Genomic DNA, 27,900 nt, shown 5'->3' with positions numbered 1-27,900 from the left:
TAGTGCCACATCCCTCTTGTACTGGGGAGCCCAGAACTGGACGCAGTACTCCAGCTGTGGCCTCACCAGGGCTGAGTAGAGGGGGAGAATCACCTCCCTCGACCTGCTGGCAACACTCTTCCTGATGCAGCCCAGGATACCATTGGCCTTCTTGGCCACAAGGGCACATTGCTGGCTCATGGTATACTTGGTGTCCACCAGCACTCCCAGGTCCTTCTCCGCAGAGCTGCTTTCCAGCAGGTCATTATCAAAGTATCTTTTCTGTTAAGTCAGTGCCCACTGTTATCTGACCACAGTGTTCCCTTTGCCATGCAGAATTTTGATACAAGCTTTAACCCAGAGAGTTTTGGTTATGTTCATATCCATAAAGTGGACAGCATTCAAGCAAAAGCTGAAATGGAAAGTTTTCTGCAGCCGCCAGCTGCTTCACAGGCAAATATTCCAGAAAAATTTAGGAGTGGATCAGACCTGAAGATGAGCCCTGCTAGGATAAACAAAAGCAACCTAAACCTGCCCGTGACTTACGGAGGAATCTGGCCAGCCGAAGTTTTGAATGGACTCTTGGGTAAAAGCCAATTTCCGATCACTGAAGAATTTAGCAGCTCCAGCACGTACGAAGTCTGCAGCAGCAATGGGACATCCCTGTGTAATGATAGTCCTGGCCTCCATTGCGCTCCTGCCTTGTACCCCTCAGGCCAACCCAGACCAGAGCCCCTGAATGTTGACATGGTATCCCACATGCAGCCTAACAGTGAAATTAGGTCACCAAATAATGAAGACGCGTATGTCACAATGTCCAGCTTTTACAAAAATCAGTAAGTCTTAAAAAAAAACAACGGAATATTGGTTTTCTGTAACACATGCAGGATACTTTTGTCTTTTGCTCTCCTGCCTCCTGCATCAGTGAGTAGCACGCCTCTGTGGTGCACCTTTCTCGTTGTGCAATGCTATACTTAAAAGCAAGAGGATTTGTCTACATTTTAGCGATCTGCCACCTAACCTTCGTTCTCAGTATGCTGGTAACAAATCTCCACTGCAATAGAAATGAAATTTAATTCACCCTGACTTTAATTTTCAGCTCTGATTAACCAGGGACAATGACATTGCACTTCTAGCTGAGAATCATAGTGCGTTTCATAAATGTTGGCGAACTCCTCTGTTGACCTCTTGGTTGCAGAGGTAAGCTCTTATTAATGCCTAAGCAAGAAGCAGGACAACAAATTCAAATCAAATAGAATCCAATCTCTTTTAAGCTGGGGTAGGTCAGAAGTACCTCACCTGCACTTAGAGGAACTCCAGGAGTTTGTAAAACCCCAGTAAATGAGAGTTACTGTCAAGCATTAGTTGTCTGGGGATTCAGGAGCTTGATCACTGTGAAGGGAGCTTGCTGAGTCGCCAGGAAAAAGGGCACATGAAATCACTTTACAAAGACATTTTCTCAGACTGATTTTTTTCGGAGAAATGACGACAAAGTAAAACCCCACATATAGCCACTTTTTGCTGTTGGTGAAGATCTGCACTGGAGGCGGTTTTAGGATCTTTAGATACTTGTGACATATATTAAAGATATTCAGTATTTCATTACTACCATTTTTTAATTAAGAAAATGGAACAAAATCAATGAAAAGTGAAGTCCCAGCTCTTCCTGTAAACTGGATTGGACCTGTGAAATGCACCTCTTTCTCTACAGCCCTTGTACAAGCATTAGTGCAGCATGCGAGTACTTTCCAGGACAGAAAGACTGAGCTAGCATGTTTGTTCCCTAGCATTATTCCCAATGGCTGTGGCTGCACGAGAATACTTTGAACTTGGTCAGATATTTTACTCATGCAACATCTGACCTAGGGAGAGCGATGGAGCTTCATGGATCCTGCCAGCGACTGGAAGAGCTATATTCTAAAGAAAAAGAAAAAGAAAAAGAAAAAAAGCCAAGTACCATGTAAAGATGATGTAAAAAAAAAACCCTTTAATGTTATTACTGAGGAAGGCACCTGTCCCTTCCCCTTTTCTGGACTCTGTACCCGGCTCCACGGGGCTTCCCCACATGCTGCCGCACAGAAGGCTGCGTCACTTCGCAGTCCTTCTGGGTTGCTACACGTCGCAAAGCACACGCTTGGAGATAAAGCTGCTATAGCCACAGGGTTGCATGACAGCCGAAAGGAGTGTGGCCATGGGAAATCCAAGCTGCTTTGCTATGCTCTGGGATTGGGGTTCACCTCCCTGTGACGTATCAGTCCCTCTAGCTGCTTTAAGTTCTCCTTTATCGAAACATACGCACGTTCCCACAGTCGTACAGGGTAAAAAGAAACTTCTCATCCTCAGAGCTGCTCTAACTTGTTCTGACTGGTAGTAACCACTAAGAAGTTGTTATATATGACATGGATTGCTTCAGAAAAACAGCACTCCCAAGATAGTACTTTACCTTCTCCAGATCCACCCGATGTTATGGGAATCTTCAACCAGGGCCAACTTTATGGTCTCTGTGTGCAAAAAACCCAAGGATTTGGCTCATGGTATTCCAGTGACATTTTACAGAACTGTTTTTATTGCTGTTTCTCACAGAATGGCGCATTGATTAATGCAACAGAAAAAGATGAAAGCCTTGGACATTAATTTGCTTTGTAATGCTTGTATTTCATTTTAAAAAATAGCTGCTAGTGATGCTTGTACTATGAAGACTTGCACAGTGCAATTGTAGGTGCAGACAGATTGTGTTGGAAAGATACCCTGTTCAGGTAACTCAATGACAGATAAGAAGGAAATAGAGGAAGAAGCGAAAGTGCATCAGAAAAATACTGTACAGTATGTGCTATGCTTATTTTGAACTCATATATACATTTTAAAAGGTTAAAAGGGACTTCACAAACATCTATTTGCACTATTTAAACAGTAAGGTACCTGTAATGGTCCTTCTGTTTGTCCGGGAAGGCACGTAGTTCTTTAATACAGGAAGAATATTATAAACCTGATGTTTATTTACTTTAATTACTCTGAAATAGTCATATTTTTCCTATGTGGTAGTCATATTTTTGCATAGCTGCTAATGTTTAAACATTCATTCTATTTTCTAGGTCTTATTTAATTAGATAAAATGTATCCTTGGTTTTATAATGTTTTACCATATTAAAAGGACATGGCTATTATTTGCACCACGTATTTATGGCGCTCTGATTCAGCTTTCTTGCGCTCATCTGTCAGGATAGTCTTACTCTGCTGCCACTGAAATTAGGATGACGCCGTGGGCTCTAGCTAGCTGTCACGAGGCCACCGTGTCCCTGCTGGGAGAACATACTAAGGACATGGGGTTGGCTGCTTTGGGGGGATGGCAGGGCAGCGACACAGCAGTCAAACCTCTGTACCCCTGGTGAGAAGGGGACTTCACAAGCGCCCTCAAGCCGCATCAGGTCTTGGATTATTTTTCTCCCCCTCCCTTCATCACCACCACCCTGAGAGCCAAGCACAACTAGATTTCCACTTCTTCCCGCTTCTGTCCCACTGACGGTCGGCCAGTATAAAACCCGTCCCTGCTTGCGCCTGCAGCGCCGTGGCTGGCATGGGGTACCTGCGTTGGGCTGGCGGGCTCGGCAGTCGCAGTGTTGAGTGCGTGCCGATCCCAGAGACAACCAGATCCCTGACCTTGCTTTTCGCTGTGGAAGCCTCTCTATAGCCTCATTTACTATATTTTGCACTGTTTGTCCTAACTTCCCTTCCTAACCCACCCCTTGTTACCCAGGTTTTCGAGAGATAATTGAACTCTGGAAATTGGGTAAGTGAACGTGGTGGTTTGCAGTTGCAGCCTGTTTCCTCTAAATGGCTAATCCTTGCTCAGGTGAGCTGGAAAAACTGAGCAGGCCTCCACATGCAGCGATGAATCCACACCAGGAGAACCAGCTAAGGCCATAAACCCTCAGGCTTGCAACAGCATAAATATGCATACATTAAGGCAAATTCATATACAGGTTGTGTCCTCAGAAGTAGTCCTTCATTAACAGGTTACTGAATACTGACAAATATGCAACTAACAGAAAACTAAGAAGCCTCTTGTGCAGTATGCTCATTCCACTGAAGCTTTTCCTAATGAATGATATAAGCTAACTCATGCCAGATATGGGGGATACTTTCTTCCAAGAATGCATCGGAGCATATTATAAAGTCTATCTAGAAGAGTGTATTTTCAGAACAGTGATGAGCATAGTCAAAATGAGGAGGGCTAAAGGTTGGCAATAAGGTTTTAAAAGGATCTTAGCTCTCAGAAACTGTCATGAAACCAGTTAACTGAATCACATCCAGCTGCTACCAGCTCAGTGCCAACAATCTGGTCATTACAGTGGTTTCAGTCAAGTCCTGTCAGGCTAAATTTTTACAAGTGCTAAATTCCTAGCAAAATAATTCTGTCTGGGGATTATCTTTTTCTGAAGCGTGTAGAGACTAGCAGGTTTCCTTATGCTTTGACAGTCTGGCCTGAACTGTGGGAGCTACATCTTTTGTGAAAGCGGCCACTGGCTATTTTTCAGGTGCCGAGGTAATGGTATTTCAGTGGTCCCAGTTTCAGCATTCCTGAACTTCATATGTGATCTTATATACAAAACGTATTTGATGGGCATACATAGATACAAAACTGCTTAATGAACAGCTTTCAGTTTCCTTTTGAAAAAAAAAAAAAATCCGAATATGCACCAAAACAAGCTTTTCTGGGCCACAGCCAGCTTTTAGGCGCGTAATATCTATGTGAAGGTACAGCCATGTGTATGTCTTGATAACACTGCACTTGGTCACACCTGAGTAGTTTCCTTAACCTCCAAGACAGAATTTCCCCCCCTGCAATATACAGACCTCAGTCTGACTCAGTAGCTGCATCCTGGGCTAGCTCAGCTTTCGTGTGCTATATGCGCTTTATTTTCTTTAGGGTAGCCTTCCAAATTCACCCTTTTCACCTCCTGTGCTACATACTCAGCTATACAGGTTACTCTGCCATTTAAAAAGAGCTTGGTTACCGGGATTTGCACGTAGCTGATTTATGACACCTATGTTTGGCAGCTGCCTGCTCCCCTGTTTGCATGCTCCCATCAGACTCCCGCTGCTGTTTTCGTGCTGATGATACAACAGTCCTTCTCCCTTGCTCAGTTCTGTCCTTCTCTATTTGCAACTCATTTGCATTATGTAAACAGCCCCTAACAGCACACAAATACTAATCCATGAAATTAAAAAGTCTTTCGTCAGTCGTACTGCTGAGTCACAGCCTAATTTTAATGATGCTGAAAAATGTTAATTACCTCCCAAGGTGGTATTTGTCCCCTGCTGATATTATTAGCTTGTTTACCACATCTCCTCCTCCTGTGCACGCTCACGTAGAAAGGCTGACACCCTGCATTTTTGCCTGTAGCAGTAGGGGGGCTGGCTGGCGAAGCGTGGTGAGACCTGGGAACCATCCCTGCCCAAGGGGAAGAAAAGTTTAAATGGACGCGATGTGGCGTAAAGCCTGGCTCACGAAACAAACGGCGAGTCAAAGACGCCTTCGGTTTGCAGCAAGATGAGAAAGGCCAAATTTCCTCGGGGTGTGGCTTGACACAGCCAAGGGAGCTCTGAGACGGCTCTTCTGCCCACAGGGGAAACTCGAGCGCCTTCGCCCGCCCCGAGGCGAGATGCGAGGCCTCGCCCGCTCCCCTGGGCTGACGCCAGCGAGCCCGCGGCCTAAAAAGTGACGCGGATGGCGGCGCTCGGAGCTTGCCGAAAACTGCACGGGATGGGTTGTGCTAATTCAGCTCGCCGGGGGCAGCCAACGGGGCCGACCTGGGCGCAGTGGGCAGGACAGGTCCTCTCACCGGCGGGGCTGGTTTAGGCAGGCAGAAGCTGACCTTAAAACCATCCTTTCTGGCACTGAGGGATCGGCCAGCGCTGGCAGGGTAGAAGTTTAGCTCCTTCTAGGCTTCTCGGCAAAAGTGTTTATTGACTTGAAGGCCTGTATTTATCCAGTAATATCACAGTCCTGCAGTACCAGGGTGAATAAGGGTAGGTTTTTAGTTAATATGCTCTTGGCTTGTGATAATTATCATTTTGGTTGCGGGCTTCTGAAACCCTCTTTTAAAACCAGCTGGAACATAACACGACAGAGACTTGAACTGTTAAGAATTACTTCAGGGTCAAGTAGTTCCTTACTACGGTGATCATGAAGCACCCCGGATAAGCACTTCTCTATAAATCAGGACATTGTCAAAACAAACCTAATGCACAGGCACACAAGAAAACAGCTAAGGATGCTGGAAATGCAACTGCCAGTTTATACAGGCTGTCGCACCCCTTTGCTCACTCAGCAGCTCCGAATCTCGCTAAGGCCGGCTATTTCTTGGCTTTTAAGCGCCACCTGTTGAACATATTAAGCCCCCACAAGTGTCCAGTGCTGGAACACTTTGCTGGTGTCATCAAGCCACTTGGCTCTGCAAAGGTATCTCAGGCAGGAAGTTGAAAAAAATCAAACCCATGCTGAGTTTAATAGTATTTCATATCTTTATAGTCTCTGATTCCAGAGAGATCAGGGCAAACAAAATCAAAAGTCAGAGTTTCCAGGATTTCTTCATCATTAAAATGAAGTAGGCATCACTATCCACAGAAGCACTAACTCCAGCGTAGTAGTTCAAAAACTCATCTTTTGTAACCTAGGAATGAGAAAAACAGATTTAAAAAGTTGTTATGGCTATGTACTGTAGCCCAAAGCAGAATGTTTATGTAACACATTCCCAGATTTTGAAAATAATTCTCTAGAGTCTTTCAGAGAAGTCTGATTTTTATGTCAGATTGTCAGCTACTCTGACATTAGGATCCATTGCTCCAGCTAGCTCTCACACTGCCTTTGATCCAATGACACTGAAGTCAATGGAATGAGCTTCTTGCATTTGGAGACGGAGCAGTTGTTACATCCTGAAAAAATGAATATAAGAAAGTTATTCTAATTATTGCTAAATATTAACAGCACAGCTTAGATGCCAAAACAGAATTAAATTAGTCCAACATCAGCACCATCACCAGAAGAACATTAAAAAAAAACAAAGGTTAGTCAAGCAATAAAAAAGGAGAAATGAAAAAGAAATGCATTTTGGAAATGTCTTAAGGAATAAATCTATGGCATAAAGTCAAAGCTACTCTAAAATGATACACTAATGTTTTTCAGAAAATCTAGGTAAAACAAAAAAATTAGCAAATTTGAATGCTAAAATATCAGTTGAAAGCAAAAAGATTGCAGGTCTTGGCAAAAATATTACAGGTTTCCAATGAAAAATCCAAATCTGCCTCTGGAAAATAAACATTATTCACATTTTACCAAAATCTGTTTTTCCACAGAAAGCCAGTCTTACTTTCAGAAGCTTATGTTCAGAATACATTGCATTTCTTTTCTTTCTCATTTTTTCTTGTTGTCAAGATTTCAGGCAACGTCTGGATCCCATCACCATTCGTCAGCTGCAGTTCCTGGTGGGTTCAGTGGGAATTCTGAAGGCTGCTAGAAAGCCTGGGTGCAGTTTTCGTTGGACATACACCTCCCTGCCTGGTTTCAGTTGAAAATGATAGTGCTAAAGCCTTTACATTACATGATGCTCGAGTCTCATGTTACACCTGTTGGTGTGAGAACTCCAGATTTAAAACCAATGATGAAATCATTGGGACTTAAAAGTGTTCAGAGCAGAACTGGGGCAAACTAGCACAGCCTGAGGCTGCTTCAAATACTGAGGCAGCTATCTGCCACCTGAGGACTTTTCATTCACTACAGCTCACCAGGAAACCTGTTTTTTTCTTAGTTTTCCCTCCTCAGCTGGATATGAGAAAAGACTTCTAGAGAAATAGGATGAGCTGTGGTCATAGAGAAAGTCATAGAAAGTTTGCTGTTGCTGAAGGCAGCAGGTTTCTCTCAACATTGCGTCTACCACAGAAAGCTGAGCTCGGTGCTGCTGCTGCTGCTGCTGCTCCAGGGCAGATGGCAGGATACTGGAGGCAGAAAAAAAGCAGAAATCACTACACACACTCCTTCTGTCAGCTGATGACAGCAGACGCAGCAAGCTCAGCTTGCTCAGCTCCGAGATAACAAAGTTCTGCTCTGCTTGCTCTGTTGCAAAGTTGTGAGTCAGTACTGTGTAAAAGCTATTATGTAAAAGCAACTTGGCTTTCATATACCAATGTGCACACTTGGTTTCATCTGCAAAAACCTCAGCTACTTCCATCTGCCCCTGCTAAGACAGCTCTGTGCCAGGAGACCAACAAAATTAATCAGCTCAGTGAATATGCCTTGCGGTCTAATGTCGAGAAATTTGTGCTGCAGGACAAACCAAACAACAATTTTTGTTCATATGAAGCCAAATGTTTCTCTCCGGGCACAAAAATACAAAGCCAAAAAACCACACTGAGACCCAAGGGGCAAAACCACAATGAAGTGAAAGACGTTGCAGGCGTGCTGAGGGTGCCGGATGCTGCAAGTGGTCACTCCGAAAGCATGGCCACAGGGCAAATTTGGGACACCCGGTGTACATCTTGAGGTTCCAGCTGGGAAATGCAGCCCTCCTTACTTGTCCGCATCCAGTATGCCCACACATCTAGCAAGGAAACCCCTCAGCTGCCATTGCCCCTACTTCTCCACTTGCCCACTGATCTCGCTGCAGCAGGATGCCGCACACCGCCTGCACACGCGAGAGCCTCCTGCGCTGGCGGCTGAAAGCCGCCAGCTTTCCCTGGCGAATATGCTGAAGGAGACGCTGTCCCCTGCCTCTGCCCCTCCCATGTCCTGGGCCTGCTCAGACAGGGGTGGTCACAGAGATGGTTTCCAACGGCTCAGGAAGAAGAAGGAGGTGGGGGCAGAGTTTGGGGAGGCGTAAGGAAGCCGTTTCCTTCTATGGGTGACCCCAGGTGTCAGCCAGCGTTTTGGTCAGCGCTCCTGCGCCCTGCCTGGCAGGATGGCAGAGCTCAGCCCATACAAATGGCTCTGCTACAGGGCAGGCTGGAGCTCGTGACACAGCAGCAGGCAAGACATTCGTTTCTCGTGTTTCCCCACAACCCTGCAGACTCAAATGTTCCTACGGTTTATGCCATCCTGTTTAACTTGTGTTGCACAATCAGAAACAAGAAATAGTGTTAGAATACAAAGCACCAACCAAGATCTTACAATCTTGATTCTAGCGCCAGATACGGTGGCATGCATTGCCACCTATCTCCCAGCATCTGTTGTGTGCACCGTGCAACCACGAACTCGGCAGGACGCCCTGTACTGCTAAGTCTATCTATCTACAGCATCTGCCGGGTCTGTACGCAGCACACGGCAACCTGCAGCTTAGTACAGACTCTTGAATTTCATTTTTAGCTCTCCAGGTCCACAGTGCAGCATCCCTGGCAGACCAGGATACTGGAGTGCTAAAGGGTAGCTCTAAGCACTTGCCTTGATGTGCCCTGATGCTTGGTTCAAATCCCTCACTCTAGCTTGCCTTTATCTTCTTCAAAGTGCTTCCTCTGAACTTCATGCATGTGTGCCCACCATATGATTATGGCTGCACATGTCTCAGTAAAGATTTTCCTACTTAGCAGTCAATACAATGCCTATGTTTCTTCCATGATTCTGCACACATATTAATCAAATGACATTTCTTACAGCACAGATTCCAATTTGTATTCTACTGCATTTGTTTACAAGTAAAATATATTACATGTTCATCTTTCCCAGATTGTTTCTTTTTCCTGAAAGCAATACACCTTTTCTGAAGTTACCAGTTTTTCTTCAGATTGCCCCAGGAGTAACTCTGCCTGCACAGAAGGGAAAGGAAACTTTGCCACTGACTTCAAGGTACCTGAAGCAAGCCTTGGACATGTGCTCTGTGCAAAAATGATATAATTATGAAAAATGGCCTCCTGAATATGCTTAGAAATGTGTCCAGCGAGTCATGAGATCTACATTCAGTCAGACCTGAAGTGCCAGGACCTGCTCTGAGAGAGTTCAGAAGCGCCTCAGCCACAGTTCACATCACTAGGGCGAGTGCAGAGCCCTTGCTCAAGGACAAAGTGATCTGAACTCCCCTCATTCACATCTTCCAGGTCCCACCACAAAACCCCATTAGTCAAGCTCAGTGCAGAACAAGGAGGGAAATGCCACCCTGAAGCACTGAGCTTTCATCAGCCATAACAGGCTTAATCCAGGTGCACGGAGGTCAGTGACAAAGCTGCTGTTGATTTTTAAAAAGTGTAGTTGGGTCCAGTACCATCGTTTGACACGAGTGCTGCTCCTCCTTCCACAAAATCCTTCTGAAAAGGTATATTGCATTTAGGATTATGTAAAATTGGAAAGGGTTAGTACAGAACAGACAAACTGGTTAGGAATTAGTTATTCAGATTAAAATTTACACAGTGCTTGATTAAATGTCGGCACAACAGATCACTGTGAAGTTCGAAACATTTAGATAATGTATGTCACTGGGAAATCATTTTTTCATTTTGTGATTCCCATAGTCCAGTAACATTGCTTTTTTATTTGGAACATAACAGGTAGATAATATGACAGCCTGTTGTGGAGCCAATTAGTAAATGAGAAAGAAATGGGTCCTACATAAGGTGCCAGTATGTGTAAAACCTCTGATAGCAAGTTTGTTTTTCATATAAGGCACATAATAGATTCTTAGCAGCATCGCAGTAGGTAATGACTCCTCTTATGGCTGATGACAAACATCATAGAGAGAATCTTTCCACCAGTGTTAACCAGTATGCAAGTTTCTAGAGATTGATGCATCAAAAGAAACATTGATCTTGCACAGTCTTTGCTAAGAAATTGCAGTTACCTGTTGCTTGTACTGAGAGATCATGTTTGAACAAAACAGAAAGCAGAGTTTATATAGGACCAGAAGATCAACCATTCAGGACTTCCCTGGAGTCATAGCTTGGTCATAAGTCAGCATATATATAAAAAGTAGTAAGTAACTTTTGTTATAGCTGTGTGCAGACGACAGCCACCACACTGGTAAATGTTCCAGGACCAGTGAGAAGAAAAGGCTGTAACACATGCATGCCCTTTTGAAGAAAAATGTTAGTGAGGTGATCTTAGATTACAGAAAGAAAGGAACCAAAGGAAAACAAAGGACATAATCAGGTCTGCAGAGATTTGGACCAAGGCATGCGCACAAAAATGCTGACACAGGTGTAAGCAGCAGAGAAAAAAAAGGTTTTATAGAGTCTTTAGCATTTATATTAGTCCCTGTCTCCCCTTCTTCATTTGTTTTCTCCTCCAGCTTCCCAGCACTGGGAACTCACATATTCCCAGCACTGAGCTGAACATTTATGCAGTTGCTGCATCGCACATGTGAGGCATAAGAAGCTGGGAGGCACCGTGGTGATGGGGGAGAGAGGGGTATGTGACCCTCTGTGTCTGCAGCTGAGCACTGCAGAGGCTGGTCCCCCATGCAACAGACTTTCTCACATTTATAACAGTCTGCCCAAACCAAAAGCCTTACAGAATATTTCCTCCTCTTACATCCTCTGTCAAGCAGAGCGGGAGCTAACAGTGGAAGTGGGGATACATTCGGGAACCACTGGAGCCTACTGCAGGTGTCTGAGAAGAAACGAAAAGCTTGTCTCAGAGAAGAAAAGACAGGTCAGGGATGCAGAAAGAAAAGGCAAAGGTCTGCCGAGGGGCTGGCTGCCAGGTCTGCTCTCTAAGCATGCTGCTGCTGCTCTGAAGGCGAGCCTACCAAAGCAGCGCCTCTGACAAGCATTTCTGCAGCTTGACTGTAAGCTGCACAGTGACTGGAAGCTGCGGGTATGGAAAATGAGCGTGGTGTTGTGCGTACACTTAATCATGTGGGCCTACAAAAAGTGGAAATAAAGTCTTGATCCTTTAATCGTACAATTAGAGTTTCCAAGCGTTTTTCATCATGACGATAAAATAGACATCCGTGTCTATTGAAGCGCTGACTCCTGCATAGTAGTTCATGAATTCTTCTGTTGTGACCTGAGACAGAAGGATTTAAAATGGGAAAATGAACCTTTATTTTCTTCATGTTGTAAAAGATAAAAACTACACATTGAGACAAACTCTAAATTAAACCTTAGCATCTGCTATTTCACATTATTGCTGGTGAAAAGGAACCCAATAAGAAGAATGAAGGCAGTGAAAATTTGCAGAGGTTAACTTCTTCTTTACTAGAAATAGAGCTTCTGTCCTCCAGGTATGCTTAGATAGGAATTAAAGACGCACAGTTAAACTAATCTTACCAGGAACCAAAATAAAAATCAGTGATGCTCAAGAAGACAAATATTGTTAAGCAATTTTTACAGGGATGCTATCATTTGGTTCTTTGTATTATCATTAATAAAAACGGATTGAGTTTCTGGTGCAACCCAGATACAGCTAGGAACTTTATATGCATTCACCAGAGAGAAAATATCATTATTCCACACAGGTCTCATTTAAAGAAACAAAAAGTCTTTCAAACCCCAAAGAGTTTTGAATTTTTTTGATGTACATTTCAGAGTTGAATCTGTTTATAAAAGTAACTAGACTAAATATCAATTTTTAAAAATTAGATATAACATGTACTACAAATAGTAGCCTTAATTCTTGAACCATATAGGTCATTCTTTGAATAAAACATCACATACAGAAATATTTTCCCCCATAGTGTTTTGCACTGTGCATTTGAGAGCTAGAAAAAACGTGTGACAGTCAGGAGAACTGAACATTTTAGCCTATCCTACCATTACAAACCAGTTACAAGCATCCCTGACCCTGGCTGTTTCAGAGGCACCCAGCAAGACTACCGTGAAGAGGACCTTTCTACATTTCTAGCAGCTGCAAAGCCATGAAGCATTTCAGCTAAAACCGTTTTAGGTTTGCTCACTTGGGCAGCAATCTTCTTCCAGGCTTTTGTAGGAATCATCTGAAACTGTTTGTCAGAAAAACCCAGATCAAGTAAGTCTTCAGTGCTAAAGTCAGGAAATGTATCTCCACTTCAGGTAGAACATGCCTTGGTTTTTACTAGTGACACGGCAGATTTAGGCACAGGAAAGCCATGTTCAGTTCTCAGAAGAAACTGCATCTGGCGGGCTAATATCAGGATTGCTAAACAAGAGGTAGGTGTGGTAGGGGTAACTTTTCAATAAGCTCAAAAAATGCAGCATTTACAAAGTACAAGGCATTGTGGAGGCCAATTAGAGATACAGCAGCACTAAGTTTGTCAAGGATCATTTTGGGGACTCATCTTGTTTAATGTTTTCATGCATGACCTCAGCACAAAAAGAAGGAGCATTCTGCTGAAGTTTGCTAGAAGTCACTGTTGCTGCAGAGAAGGAAGGGGACAACTCACAGAACTGGGTAACTGACATAACAGAAAAAGGGATGAAATTCAGCTCTACTAAGTGCAAAGTCATGCCCAAGGGAAATAAAAACTAATACCTCTCTACAAACTGAGAACTTGTCTGTTGGAAACAAAATAAGTGGAAGTTTTGGGTATAGTAGCCAAGCATTAGACTGGCAACAGTCACCAGTGTAATGCAGCCATGAAAAGCCAGGTGCAGCCTAAGAAAGACTATTTCAGAGGAGACAGGAGAGTGTTAAAGACATTGTACAAAGTTCTGAAGAAACCTTCTCTGGCTCATTATTATGAACAGCTTGAACTGAGGATATGGACATGGAAATAGCAGACAGATCCGGGCTTGCTCTGAGTTGGTCAGACACATGCAAGTTTGGATCAAAGAACTTTGCAGACATGCAAACACATACTGAGGGGAAAAAGAAGTCTGAAAGGGCTGGAGATTGAGAAGGTTATGAAGTGGATGCATGAGAAGTCCATCGCAGAGGGTGACCAGGCTCTGTACTTGAATTGGAAAACCTCATCTGAGCAGTAGGCAAGACTTCTCTGCCCTGCCCCAGGCCAGCAGTTCCTTGGGGCACAATTCTCTTGGCTGCCTCAGGTCCCGTTGGCAGCCCCTTTCCAGCCCCTGCTCCAGCTGGAGCTCTGGGTTTTCTCTTTTTTCTGCTCTAACCCTAATCTTCTCCTCAATTCTCTCCAGATAAATCCATCTCTATTATGGAGGGATTTCCAAGTCAATTGTCTAAGTAATTACACGTACTACAGAAGCGCTAAACATAAAGTATTTCAGGGAACCTGCTTCTGAACTGAATGGAAGTGAGAAATCTTCCAATTTACATGGATTTTGAAAATTAGCAATTATGGTGGGTTAGTCTGAAGATGTGCTTATGAAAGTTACTTATGAAAGTAGAGCCATAAAGGCTGCAAGCCTGTAAATGCAATCTCTTGCCTAGCTTTCGCAACTCTTGCAGAGTATTTTTGCCTCTGAAAGCCTAAGAGAGCTTCACTAACAGTCCTAAGCATTGATTATTCACCTGCCTTACTGTCTCCCATGAACGTGACACAAATGCCCTACAGATACACTTTTGGTACTAGCATCATTCTTACATTTAATACTTTTAGCTGTGAGTCAAATGTTGTTTTCGTGGCTTCACATTAGATGTTTCACTTACCTTCCCATCCTTGTCATAGGGTGAATCAAAATTATCTAGAAAGGCCCTAAACACTTGATCTTCTGTCCAGTCTCCATTCTGGTATTTAGGATGATGCTTTGCATTATAAACCCCCCGTAAGTCTTCAATTGTTACGATACCATCTCCAGTTTTATCTAACTTCCTAAATGCCTGCATGATTATCTCTTTTCTGGCATTCGACATGGGAGGCTGTAAAGAAATATTAACAGATTCATTTCATTTCTGCCAACTACTTGCCCAGTTCCAAATTCAAGTAGTTGCTATTGTTAACAGTAAATCTAGTTCAAGCACTTGGGACAGCAAACTACTGATAGTTTACATTGTCCATGCAATAGAAAGCACAATATATTATCAAAAATCAGCATAATGGAGTTTATCCAGCGTCTATCAATAGGCTAATAAGTAGACAAAAAGAGAGAAAATGTTTCCTGGAATACTTTTTTATACTATCAATTTTAAATATTTTAACAACAGTAAACACTAAATATTTTCTCTTTCCTAGCTGTTTAAATATCAGCAGAACAAAGAGTCCCCAACCAAAGTCAGTCATGCTGTGTTTAATTAGAGAAAACCCCCACTAGATTAGTTTATATTATAAGGAGATATGTTATAAGACAAAAGATAGGGAAGTGAGATTAATGGACAGAACTACATAGGTACCTGAATTGCAATATAGGTGGAATTTAGGTACCTAAATCAAGACAGCAATTTGTAAAAAAAAAAAAAAATCACAATCATTTATTTACTAGAAGCCTTAGGTTTTGTCAATATATTGCAGGGACATGTTAGGTTCTGAGCTCTCTTATCCACAAAAGGGTCATTTGGGGCAAATTTTCCATTTAGTATATGCATTAGCATATGGAAATGGAATATTTTAACTTGTCAAGAGTTACTGACATTTTAAATGCAACTGTAGATTTTGCTAATTACTAACATGAATATCAGTACTGTATTTAGCTAGCACTGATCATGTTCAGCTAATGATGAAACAGGGTTTTTTTCCATTTAATGCAATAATACCATAAATTAACAGACTTACTCTTAGTGTAACAAGAAACTCATCAAAGTCAATTGTTCCACTGCCATCTCTATCAAATACCCGGAAAATCTCCTGGGCTTCTTCCTTGTCTATCATCATAGCATAATCATTTAATCCTTTCACAAATTCTTTGAAATCAAGGGTCCTGCTGTTATCATCATCCATAATCCGAAATACTCTGTGGAAAATGTGTAATTTGAAGTTAATATCACAGAAAACTTAGAGAATGCTGCAGCAATTTATCACAATGCCAAAGCGCAGGGCCACCTGGCTGAGATAACATTTCCCCCTTCCACAGTCTTCTGAGGAACCAAAAAGAAAAAAACAAAACCAAACAACCTTTTGACAGCAGAGATGACTTGCTTAGATTGGGTGCCTGAATTTTACACAGCTGAAGTTAAATGAGGCAGAATCTCCTCTAGCTGAAGAAGTCCTCCTATTCATTATATACTAAGTCACCTAAAAGTTGGTCATTCGGTTTAAGTTTAAGCTAGCCATCTAGAATCCAACTGGGAAATGCAGGTTTCAGTCCCTGCTTAGCATGCGATCCCAGTCCACCTGCCTGTTGCTGGCAAAAATCAAATGTTTGTATCCAGGCACAGGTAAAGAGATGATCAGGGAATATTTGTGGTAAAAGTAAAGATTCTTGAGGATTTCAAACACTTCCTGGGTGACGTGGTAGTTGAGTGGGAAATTTTGAGGGCCAAAATTTTGGATACAGACAGCTGAAGTGGGATGCAGATGCCTAATTCCTTTTTCGGCTCTAGTCTGGAGTGTCTCTGGGGCTCATTTTCCCATTTGGAAACAGAAGTGAAGGTATGCCCTCAACAGCTGCCCCTGGACTGTTATGAACAAAATGCTGTGACTGGGTGCTGCGGCCCTTCCGTATGTTCATGACCTCTCCTGTGGGCGAGAAGAAGGCGGCTCACCCTGTCATCCACAGGGACATATCACTGTCACCACCCCCAGATAAGGGATCTTGATTTTCTTACATTATACTCCTTCGGCATGACTCTGGCACTACTGCTCACTGCAATCCACCGCTCTTCACACTGTTTTCCTTCAGCTGGTTGGTTTTGTATGTTAGTGAGGCACCACAGAAAGGCAATAGCATGAAGAAAAGGATAGCTGGGAGAGATGCTGCACTTTCCAGGTTCAAGCAACAAGATGTGTAAAATACACATGTGCTCCTTGGAAGCAGAGGGGATTCCTATTGTGCAAATCAGTAGGGGCAAAATTTTGACCAAGAACTGAGATTTTTGCGTCTTTTTTTATACTCAAAAATACAGGATAATTTAGGTTAAAAGGGACCTCTAGAGGTCTCCAGTGCAACCTCTTACTCAAAGCAGGGTTAAATTCAATTCTAGGTTAGGTTGCTCAGTCCAGCTGAGTTTTGAAAATCACCAAAGATGGAGATTCTGCAAACTCTTCTACTGCTTAATCAGTCTCATGGTGAAACAGGTTTTCCATATAGGCAGTTGGGATTTCCTTTGCAGCAACTTGCAGCCACTGCTTCTCATCAGTTCACTATACACCTTAAGAAAAAATCTCACTCTTTTTTCCCTTTAGCCACCCATTAGCTACTTTTTGCTGGAGCACCCTGTAACTAAAACTATTAGACTGAGTAGTGAATTTGACTTCTTAGACTCACCTGCCAAGTCCTTTAATGCCTGCAGATCCCCTTGCTAAACACTGCAGGCGAAGTCTTTCTACAGGGTCCGTGGTTTTAGTCAGGTTTCTTTTGGCCTGGATTGCCATCTCACGGTCATGCCTTGCTGTGCCCGGCATCTGGAAGACCAAACCTCCCATATAGCATAGATTCACACATACAACACACAATACTGAAAGCTTTCTTAATATATCGAGCATCATAAATCCCTGACTTGTCAGGGTACTACCTTCTACTGAGAAATGCTTCATGCCCCTGTCTTGCAAATATTTAGGTACTCCCTCACTTTTTCAGAGTTTGGGCTTGAGCTCTGATTTATCAGAGCATCTTGTTTTGATACTTCACATCAGTCGTAACTGAAGTATTCGCTTAGACACTGCTTTGAGTTACGGGAATGACCTGAACCTGTGTATTCGCATGCTTTCCTAACTCAAGCCATTGACAGGGTCTACTGAGCTCTGCTTTGAACTTGGCAGGATTAAAGAGTTAGTAGGGAAGAGCTCAGGGAAGGCTTCTCTAGCACACCTGCAAGTCTAAAGAAATTTCTAAAAGGAGAGAAACCAAGCTGCCATCCCTTGCAAAAGATCATCAGGACAGAGGGGGCAGCTCCCACCTCGAGCTTCCTGTGGAGTAAGTGGTCTGGACTGTACCTAGAGCTGCGAGGAGAGGCCTGGTGATCGAGTCCAACGGATGAATAATCAGGGCGTTTGGAGGATGTGTTTTGACCCTCTTCTATTTCCTTTTGCTTATATCCTTTCCTCAGAAGGGGAAATGGTCAGAGGAACTGAACTCTTTTCTTTTCACTGAGTGAAAATAATTGCTTAGATCTGCACTACATGCATCATCAAACCTGAAAGGAGAGCTCAGAAAAACATACTATGAGCTTAACCCATCGGCAAATAATAAAGTGTGGCTACGAATTTGTTTTGCCTCCTGTGTAAGACCACACTGAAAGGCAGGTCAGCGCAGACAGGAGAGCACTGCTGCCTCTGGAGACTGTACCTCCAACAGCCCTACTGAGTCTCCTCTGCCACGCCAGGTTTGTGATAGCTTTTCCACTCAGGAAGAACTACGACAGCATAAATTGTGGCCCCGGGTGAGGACTTTTTTCTTATATTTGCTTTTGTTCCTAATTAGTTCGATTTCTCCAGAGCAGGGCTTTCTCCCATTGTGCATATGAGCAGCTATCGCCATGAGACTTTGTCTCACCTAAGGACACCCTCTGCTATTTTAAGACAACCAGTGAACAAAATAATACCTTAAACTCACACAGCATCTATCACGCCAGGCTGTCAGGACTCTGCAAGCAATCATGTAAGCCTTCCGGCTTCCCTGCTTCAGAGGTGGGCAGTGGCGTAGAAAAACCAGTCCCTGGAGCTCCAGCACCGTGACTAATGCAGTGAAGAGCAGCGCTCACACACTGGCTGTGGGTCACTCTTTCTCACATAAGGATTACTTGTGCGGCTTGCTAAGGAAAGCAGCAGGACTGCTGCTGCTCATACTGCTGTTTCAGGGCCACGGAGGGTGGACACTTGTCTGCAGTTCCCCAAACTGACATCAGGTGGTTGGAGGGGAGGATCTGAAACCCGTGTGGGCAACGATGACGAATATAAACTCCGGTTCCCATCCTTGTCCGGCAGTTTTAGTTCCTTCTGCATCACAGGCTGAAACCGTGCRGAGGGAACGCCTGCTCCAGGCCAGGACGGCAACCCCAGAGCCTGTCTGCTGAATCTGCAGGTCACAAAGGCCCCCAAAATATTTTCCAGCCTCAGAAGCATCACAGGACCAGAATACAGTGTGCAGAGAGCCACAGCGGGGCTGTGCTGAGTTAGCGCAGACCCCTGACCCAGAGGAAACTCTGTCCACTTCTTTTTAATGAGAGGGCGCAGGGGAGGAGAGAAGGAGGAAGATGGATGTCTCTGCGAGCCACTATCACCCTGTCAGGGCACATCGCATTTCAGATCATGGGGTCATTCCATGTGCTGCAGTTGCATTGAAACATTCAGAGCAAACATCTGAGAAATCGGAAATTATACTGCTTCATCTGAACTACTCCACTTCTGTCCGCAAAGCACTGGCTACAACAGCTTGTAAATGCCACATGTGTTTAACTTTGGCATCCCACTCATTCAGACCACACCAGCTGGGCTTGGAAAAAAATATAGCGAAAATGTACTTTTTCCCAAATTGGTTTCAGTACTAGCTCATTGCAGAAGTTGAGAGCAGTAAAAAAGAGATCATTTCAGCTCTTTCTTCACCCAGAGTGAGCAAATTTCTCAAGTAAACTCATTAATGAATGACCAAAAAGACCTTAGAGCTATATGAGATCAGCAGTCAAAAATGTTTCTGCAAACAATGACCTGTCCTTAAGAGGAAATTTTAACCTGGCAAGAATATAAAGTATAGTGAGTTTACAAAAATAATGTGCAAACTCTATTTATATTATATAATTATGTACTATAGCATTTTATATACATAATGCCTATATATATATAAAATGCATATAGTGTGCGCAGCATATATATAGTGTGCACAGCATTATATGTAGCATGTCTCTATGCTCCCTATATATTTATATAGATATATAAATACTATGCAAACATGATCTGAGACAAATGATGACATAATTTCTATCCACTGAGTGCTGCAAAAATCTACACAAATACATGCCACGGAAAGAATTTAGTCTCCCCTTGCCTCCAGTTTGGTAGAGTCATTTCCAGTATACTGCAATGAGCATCATATAATCATTACAGTGAGATTCATGAACTGAGGCTAAGGAAGAATTATCTAATCTGATAGCTATTATGGTCTCCTGTACATCAATAAAAGCCACTAAAACGTGTCAATCATCAGTTATCTCTACACTAAGTATACAATTTACTTCTATACCTAGAAACATTTCTAGCTGAGAACCCGCCCTCTCTAGGCTAAGTTGTTCCAGTAGTTAATCATTTTCATTTTAAAATACGTGTTTTGTTTCTAGTCTGAATTTTCCCCACCATTAGATGCTATTATAGTTTCTTCTACTAGATTAGAGAGCTCCCTGTTCAAAATTTGTCCTCATGGAAACACCTGAAGACCCCCTTTCGATCCTCTTTTAGCTAACTGATTAGACTGAGTTTATAACGCTTGTTACAAAGTCGTTTTCCAGATGTTAAACAATCCTGTTGTTCCTTAACTTTCCCAAATTTTCCAGTATTCTTTTTGGGATGGGACAGAGCACTCTAATAATCTCGCTAATGCTACAGACAGAGATAATATCACAACTTTTCTCCAATGCATCATAGTTAAAAATACTAATACTAAATATTTCTGCTGCTCATCATGAATATATATATACATCCTCTTAGATACACTGAAATCACCAACACCATGTTGCAATACCAAACACAGCAGTGGAGGTCTATTCACATAGATATTTCACTTAAATGAGACATTACACTAAAGCCTCTTAAACATGACCTGAATTTGTATCCTTACTGTACATTCAGTGAATACAGAAAACCAAATGAAATATAAACTTGGACCACAGTAACATGTACATCACTGGAGATTCCTCTTTTCTGTTGGTTGCTGGTTTAAGCCAAAGATAAACTGTTCCACAGCTGTTGAAAGACAATGCTGTACTTCAAGAAAATAGATTCTGAATCCTAGCAAGGATGGAGCAGTCAGAGCTTCATGTGTTCTTTACTTTCCCTTCATTTTGCTTTCTATATATGCTGCTTCTTCCAAGTCTCTACAGACTGAACTATGGGGCAAATGAAATACCTAATCCTGCCTGTGCTTGAAATGAGTGACAAAATCCTCCTGGTATGTGGTGGGAGCAGGATCTGATCTCAGTCTTTGAAAGGACATGAGCTGCAGAGCCAACAGACAATAAAACAAGACATGACCTTGCAAAAATGATGACTGTTGGTTATTAATGCAGACGTTCCACAAGCCATTTAAATTGAATGGTGCGTGAATTCTTACTAGGACAAACCATGATAACAAATAAACAAACCCTTCGGGCAACATAACAGCAGTACACTTCAGGGTGACAGCCATCTACATCCTAAGAGACCATCCAGCAAGACACACCGGTGCCTTCAGTTGGAACCTCTCCGGAAATACAAGAAACTTCCTCTGAGGGATTATTTGGTCTTCTCCTCCCACACTCTGAAAGCATGTTCAAGAAGGCACCTTATTGTGCCTGCATCCCACATGTCTCTGTACAGTGACAGCGCAGAGCAGAGGTGACTTCCACAGGAGATGCATCCAAAAGAGTTGTTGCTTCTATACTATCCTCCTTTACCCTCTGCCAGAGGGGAGGTAAAAGGAGCATCCAGCCTTTCATTAACCTTATCTCAAACCTTTGGAGTACCTGGTCCCAGCTCAAATAGCACTATGTTCTAGTAGGTAAAAAAAACTTTCAAAAATAGGGCCCAGATCTACTGTCATTGGTAGAACTATAGCAGAAACAAAGCTGGCCATGAAGCTGTCACAGAAGACCATCAGATTAAAATGATGTGATAGATACTGACCCAATACATAAACACAGTTGTTGAGACCCTGCACCCGGAGCATATTTGTTAGCTTGGGCCCCTGTGCAGCCTCCACTCTCTTCCTGCTCTCCAGTGATTCCAGCTCTGTGCTAGCAGATGAGCCTGGAGGAGCACGGCCTTATTTTGAGGTGTCACTAGAAGGCTGTGATTTCATCCCCTCTTTGCGCAGAGGTCATGCGATTGTGTGAGATGGAGATAAAATATTGCATGAAGTAACTCTAACAAGAGAACTAAACAGCATGCCTCAGAAGGGACTTATTGCCTGTGATACCCTTCTCCAGAGAGGATGAAGGCTTGTCCTGAACCCTTGTCCTCTGTTCCTTCTCTGTTCACTAACTGTAGGCAGCTATTCCTACAGACTGAGGGCTGGTTTTAAAGTATCTAGCATCCTTATGCAATGAATAAGGGAACAAATGTGCACAGCATAGTATGCAACAGTGAACAGACATCTAAAAGATAACCATTGCAAGGTCTGGTTTTTCAGTACCAAAGCCCCTTTTGGGATCTAACATGAAGTGATTACAGATACAGTCAGGATCTGCTAAATATAACAATTCTGTGTGTAGCTTGCAAATGTGTTATATATAGCCATTATTAAAAAAAAAAGGTCATAATTATAATTTGACATATTTTTAATTCTTATTGCTCTTCCAGGGTCATCAGCTGTCTCCCATATGTGAAAAAGGGGCTGGATGATTTAACTCACAACACTAGAGAGAGTTGTGTTCTGAGTAAGAGCCTGGGCTTTGAGCAATCACAGTATCTCAGGTTCTTAGCGTTGTTTGTTTCCCCGGCAATGTTGCGCTGTGCAGGCTGAACAGAAATGGCTGCATTTCTTCTTAGTAAAAATGAAAGCTGCAGCTTCGTGCTGGGTTTTTCAGAAGCGCCTCAGGGCTATAAGCACCCAGGTCCCATCAGACCCCTGTAAGCCTGGGGTTAGGACGGGAAAGAGCAGGTACGTCTAGGCTAACGCCCTGCTCAGCACCGCTCGTTCACGCAACCCCCCCGCTGAGCCCACGTGCTGCTGCGGAAATCCAGGCCTCACTTTCCCGAAAAACAGCCCAGCGCAACAGGCGCAAACCCGCGCTACTCCCTGGATTATCGTACAGTCCTGAAAGCTCCTGCCCTGGCCGAACTCACAAATCCCACGCCGCTTCTGAGCAAAACACCTCAGAGTCGGTGAAGGGATTAAGTGGTGTGAACCGATTATATGTATTTATTTTTTTTCTCTCGTGACACCAACGAGTTATTGCAAGCGCGAACGCCGCGTGAGTGACTGCCGACCATCCGAAGGGGTCTTCACAAACCGGGCTTTGCGGGCGCACCGAGCCCCGCAGCCGCGCGCCGGTCGCAGCCCCCCCCGCGCCGCGCCGCGCCGCGCCGCGCCGCCGCTCCGGCGCCAAGCGGCCTGCGAGCGGGAATGGTGGCGGCGCGCCGGAGCCCGAGCTTCCCGACAAACCCCACACCGCTCCCGGCTGCCACCCAAGCTGCCCTGCCTGGTAAAGCCGCCGCAAGCCAGTAGACGAGAGGGGAAAGCCTTCACCTGCTGCGACGACGTCCCCCCGCAGCCGGTGGCGCCGGGAGGCTGCGGGCGCAGCGGGGCCGCGCGGTGCAGCTCTCGCCCGGGCGGGCAGCGCGCGGGGGCCGGGGGGCGCGGGCCGCGGCGCAGCTCGCCGCAGAGCTGCCTCGTTCGTCCCTCTCGTTTCGCTCGCTGACGCGCCCGGCTGCCCTCTGCCCCCCCTTCCAGGGGCCTGGAGTTTACCAGCCGTCTCCAAGGCGACGCCGGCGGCGGTGGCGGTGACGGTGACGGGCCCAGCCGGCTGCGGCGACGTCCCTGCTTCCCCGGGCGGTTGCAGCCAGGCTGTAAGATTCCCTTCCTTCACCCCTTCTTTTTTTAACTGACCCCTCCCTTCTCCCTGCCGCCGATATTGGCTGCATGTGGCAGCTCCGACCTTGTGCCTGCAGGCTTGGTTTAGTTCGGATTAGGGGAGATTTAGGTTTGATCGGGGGGAGACACTGGCTCGTGCTCCCTCCCCCCACGGCGCCCATCAGGGCTCGCCGCAGGGTCCCGCGATGCCAGGCGAGCTCGTGGGTAGCCGTGCTTTGATAACGGGTTCCTCTCTCCCGTGGTTGGCACGGCTGGGAAAACTTCCTCCTTCACTTCTTTACTCGAAACGCAACGGGAGAAAATGAGTGAAAGTCTGCCAGTCGTGTTTCACAGGCGCCAAGCTGCGAGCGCAGTCTTTTCCTGCTGACTAATTTCCATTTTGCGGGACTGCTGGCGGAGAAAACCTCCGGGCAGACGCTGAGATTGTGTTCATTTGCAGAAAAAAAGAAAATTGAAGAGGTGAAACATTCATAAAATGCAGAAAATTTTCTCTCTGCCTAGACACGGCTATTTAACAACTCTGCCTGCAAAAAGTCACAAACGTTATTAGCGACATAATGTAGCATTTGGAGAAGGAATCAGCGTATTGATAGACTCCTCAGGGGTAAAAACCAGCCTGTGCTGGGCTTCCTGGCCCTCTGCTGCAGGAGCAAGCTGAGCGCACGGGTCAGAGCTGACGGCAACGGCAGCTCGCTAAAGTCAGTGCCAGAGGGTGTGGGAAATAGGGAAAGGGCCCATGCTACGCATCGATACAGCAGAGTAGGAATGAGTAAGTGCATCATTTCCTGACAAGAACAGAAGATGACTGTAGGCAAGCACCAGAGTAATAACATTTGCGTCCTGGCAGACTGCTTATCTCGCATCGACAGGTACTTCCTGGTACTAAACTGCAGACTGCAGAACTTCATATATGCTTTATTTCCCCCATCTGGCAACTGATTGCACGTTAATGCGCAACCAGGAAATAATGCACATTTAATCATTCATAGATTCAAAAAATATTGACTTTGAGGCAATGTAACGTCCCCCAGCCCCATTAAGTTTATGTTTCATGAATTGATCTCCAGAGGCCCTCTGGGAATGTGGAAAGGGGCTCGGAATATGACGGGGGCTGTCGGTGCAGGAGGAGCAGCCCCTGCTGTTTGCCAGCCTGCACTGCACGTGCAGAACCGAGACGCTGAGGCGGGAGAAATCGGTCTCATTGAACAGCCACTCGGCCTGTGAAATTCAGCACCCTGCCCGAGTAAAGCAATTGTTTAGATGCAGAATTTGCATTCATTTTCAGAGGGGGACTTGTAGGTTGCAAGAGCAAGGACAGACTCTAGAAGGCAAAAGAATAGGTTAATTTAACATCTGGATACTCTGTGGACTTCTGCACCTTTCCTGCCCGCTGAGGGGGAGCCCAGGCACACACATCTGTATGCTGGCATTCAGTCTACCTTCAGTACAGTCCTCTGAAAACGGGACTGTGCCATGTCTGTGCCAGGTAATGAGTTATGAATCTGAGCAATTATTAATGTGCTTTCAGGTGTCTCCAACTGCATCAGCCTGTGATTAAATTTATCTGATTGTATCTGCTCTGTTACAGCGCATAAAGCTGTAAGCAGAGCTTACTAAATTCAGCAGCTCATTTAAAAGGAGGTAGAGATCTCATCAAAATCCTGGGATTTTTCTGCCTCATTTTCTAACTAGCTCTGAATACTCACTTGTTTGATTTTTGTTGTTGGTCAGCTGAGCGCACTTGGCTGAGTCTACTAAGAAAAGAATCTGTGAGATGTATAATATATAAGTATAATATATATAATGTATATGCTCGTGACATAGGAGACTGAGATCGTGGTGATGTACTGTTTCCAAAAAGTTCAGGTTTGTTGTTTAGCTTGAGGAAGGAGGGTCGGTATAAGAAATGCACAATGCTTCAAAGAAAAGAGAGAAAAATTTGCTTCAGATAAATATTCAAAGAGACAACAAGAAGTTACAGCCCAGACTATGCTCTGGGACCAAGTATGGTCACTTCTGCCTAGAACAATGATATTTCAGGGGGGCAGAAATGTTCACTCATGGTATGGAATGGAGCAAGAAGCAAAGCCACTTTTGGGGGGGGGGGCGTTCACCATAATTAACTTACATGCAATAGTATTGTTGCTTTATGTGCTACTTGTAAGCACAGCTGGAGAGAGAGTCCCCAGAAGAGAGTCGGGACAACACTACTGAAAAGTGTAAGTATGAACACATCAAACCTCCCTTGGTAGGGGAGACATCATGGTGTTTAACCTTCAAAATAACTAAATTAGCAGGTTTGAAAAAAAAAAAAGCAGGAAGTGTCAGAACACTATACACTGAAGGAGAATAATTTTGTAGGGTAAAACTTTGGGTTTTTTCCTGGTATTAAAATTCAGAAAGTTTTATACACCCCCCCCCCCAAAAAAAAGACCCCCCCCCAAATGGTAAATAATACTGTCAAGGGAAAAGTATTCATCTTTTAGGTCAAGCTACAATTCGGTTAAGTTCAACTCCCAAATCTAATAAAATATTTTTACATCCAAAAATATTATCTTTCTCTGTGCTTTGCATTTATCTAGCTGAAATTAAACACACTCGCAATTGCCCTCTGGAGTGGAGACCAGCTGGCATAGTAGAGACCATGTCCATGCTGTCAAACTCCCTTACCCTCCAAAGAGGGTGGTCACAGCCAGACTATCTGCTGGGAATGGTCCCTAGCCCTTGCTTACTCCTGCATCACACCCAGGCATTGGTAAGGAGGGTATTAGTCAGCCCCAGGACGTTTGTTATTTGACACGTTTCTAAGATGATTAAGTGACCAAGAACATTCCAGAATAGGGGGGCAGTTATTTTAAAACAGTTTTTCTTGCAAATCTGCCACAAATCTGTTTTTAGTAGGAGAGTGAAAAATGAAAACAAAAACTATTTCAGCTAAGAATTTCAGCAGCAAGTGTTTATCAAAAATCAAATATTTTTATCCTGTGCCTCAACATACTGAAAGCTTAAGTTTTCAAGATTTTATCCAACGTGAACAAACTGAACTTTTTCATTTTGATTCCTTCACATTTTTCAAAAATATTGACAGGCTTTTTTCAACCACAATTGTAATGAATGTAATGTAGGTCTAATGCGAATGAGAAACTTCTGAGTTTGACCCCCCTCTTTTTGTTCTCTGGAGAAGATAACTGTTAGATGAATCTAGCGTTTAGTAGGATCAAATATGTTTTGATGCTGAAAACAGAAAAAGATGTGCTTGGCCTTTTCAGAGGGGAGGCGGTAAGGCAGATCGGGAGAGTCATCTTCAGCATGCCACAAACAGAACAATCTGTTCTCAGCGAACAGGACAAAGAAAAGGGGGCCAAGCTCACCGGGTGGGTATTTCGGTTAGCTGCTCCTCAGAGCAACCCTCTCTAAAGACTAAGATAACCAAGTGCTGGACTAGACTGGAGGGGAGGGCCGGGAAAGAAGAGCAGTTGTGAGGTCTCTGCTATTGGCACAGGTACGTGCCGAAGAGTGGATGCCTTGATAACTTCTCATGTCCCTCCCAGTCCTCTGAAATGTGGATTTCTCCAGGTTATGCAGGGGTTGTGCAGGCATTTTGGCAAGAGGAAAAATGGTGCTAAGGAAGCAATTTCAGCAGTTGTACAGGAGAGGGCAGAGGCTCTTTCTTCTAGGACGTGGGCAAAGCAGTGGTTGGAGGAGTAGCTGGCGGCTGCAGGGAGAGAAAGCTGTTTCAGTTCCCAGCGAAGGGAATGCTTCACTTGTCAGCAGCAGTGGAGCATGCTTGACAGCAGCTATTGCATGAGTTTGTGTGGTACAATTTCTAAAATAGCCACAGACAGGATGTACTCTTTGGTGCTGGTCTCTGGGAGCCTCCTCTCCAGACTGCCTGGGGCAGTTCTGGTCCCTGCCTGCTGAAGCTTCCCTGTGGCACGTGAATCAAGTATGTTTCCCTACCAGGAGGGCTTGAAATAGCAGAATGATTAACTAGTGCCAGCCAGGCCCAAGGGACAGCACACTGGTGACACAATACAGGCATACCTCGTTTTATTGCGCTTCGCTTTATTGTACTTCGCAGATACTGCATTTTTTACAAATTGAAGGTTTGTGGCAACTCTGCGTCAAACAAGTCTATCGGCGCCATTTTTCCAACAGCATGTGCTCTCTTAGTGTCTCTGTGTCCCATTTTGGTAATTCTTGCAATATTTTAAACTTTTTCATTATTATTATATGTTA

The 27,900-nt window shown here is 44.2% G+C and overlaps 2 protein-coding genes across 3 annotated transcripts in view; one reads left to right on the top strand and one right to left on the bottom strand.

The window, feature by feature from the left end:
- Positions 1-3,156, top strand: part of IL7R (interleukin 7 receptor) — an 18,329-nt gene extending 15,173 nt beyond the window's left edge. The window contains exon 8 of the mRNA XM_026087234.1: positions 316-3,156. Within this exon, the coding sequence (XP_025943019.1) occupies positions 316-819 (504 nt within the window). The 3' untranslated portion in view covers positions 820-3,156. The remainder of the gene's footprint in view (positions 1-315) is intronic.
- A 3,316-nt stretch (positions 3,157-6,472) lies between these two features.
- Positions 6,473-23,393, bottom strand: CAPSL (calcyphosine like). Of its 2 annotated transcripts, XM_026087263.1 has the most exons (6): positions 23,317-23,393; positions 17,209-17,345; positions 15,558-15,735; positions 14,498-14,707; positions 11,862-11,965; positions 6,564-6,653 (listed from the first exon to the last, which is right to left on the bottom strand). In XM_026087263.1, exons 2-5 carry the CDS (start codon positions 17,343-17,345, stop codon positions 11,864-11,866), a joined length of 627 nt encoding a protein of 208 aa, XP_025943048.1. In that variant the 5' UTR covers positions 23,317-23,393; the 3' UTR covers positions 6,564-6,653; positions 11,862-11,863. The 2 variants fall into 2 exon arrangements, with proteins under 2 accessions (XP_025943049.1, XP_025943048.1); XM_026087264.1 differs by lacking the exon at positions 11,862-11,965 and having other exon boundaries at positions 6,473-6,653.
- Positions 23,394-27,900: the final 4,507 nt, after the last annotated feature.

Source organism: Apteryx rowi, unplaced genomic scaffold, assembly GCF_003343035.1.
Source record: "Apteryx rowi isolate R43461 unplaced genomic scaffold, aptRow1 scaffold_71, whole genome shotgun sequence".
In the NCBI taxonomy this organism is placed as follows: Eukaryota; Metazoa; Chordata; class Aves; order Apterygiformes; family Apterygidae; genus Apteryx; species Apteryx rowi.
Note: the sequence above shows the minus strand (reverse complement) of the source record. Positions and strands in the feature narration are given on the sequence as shown.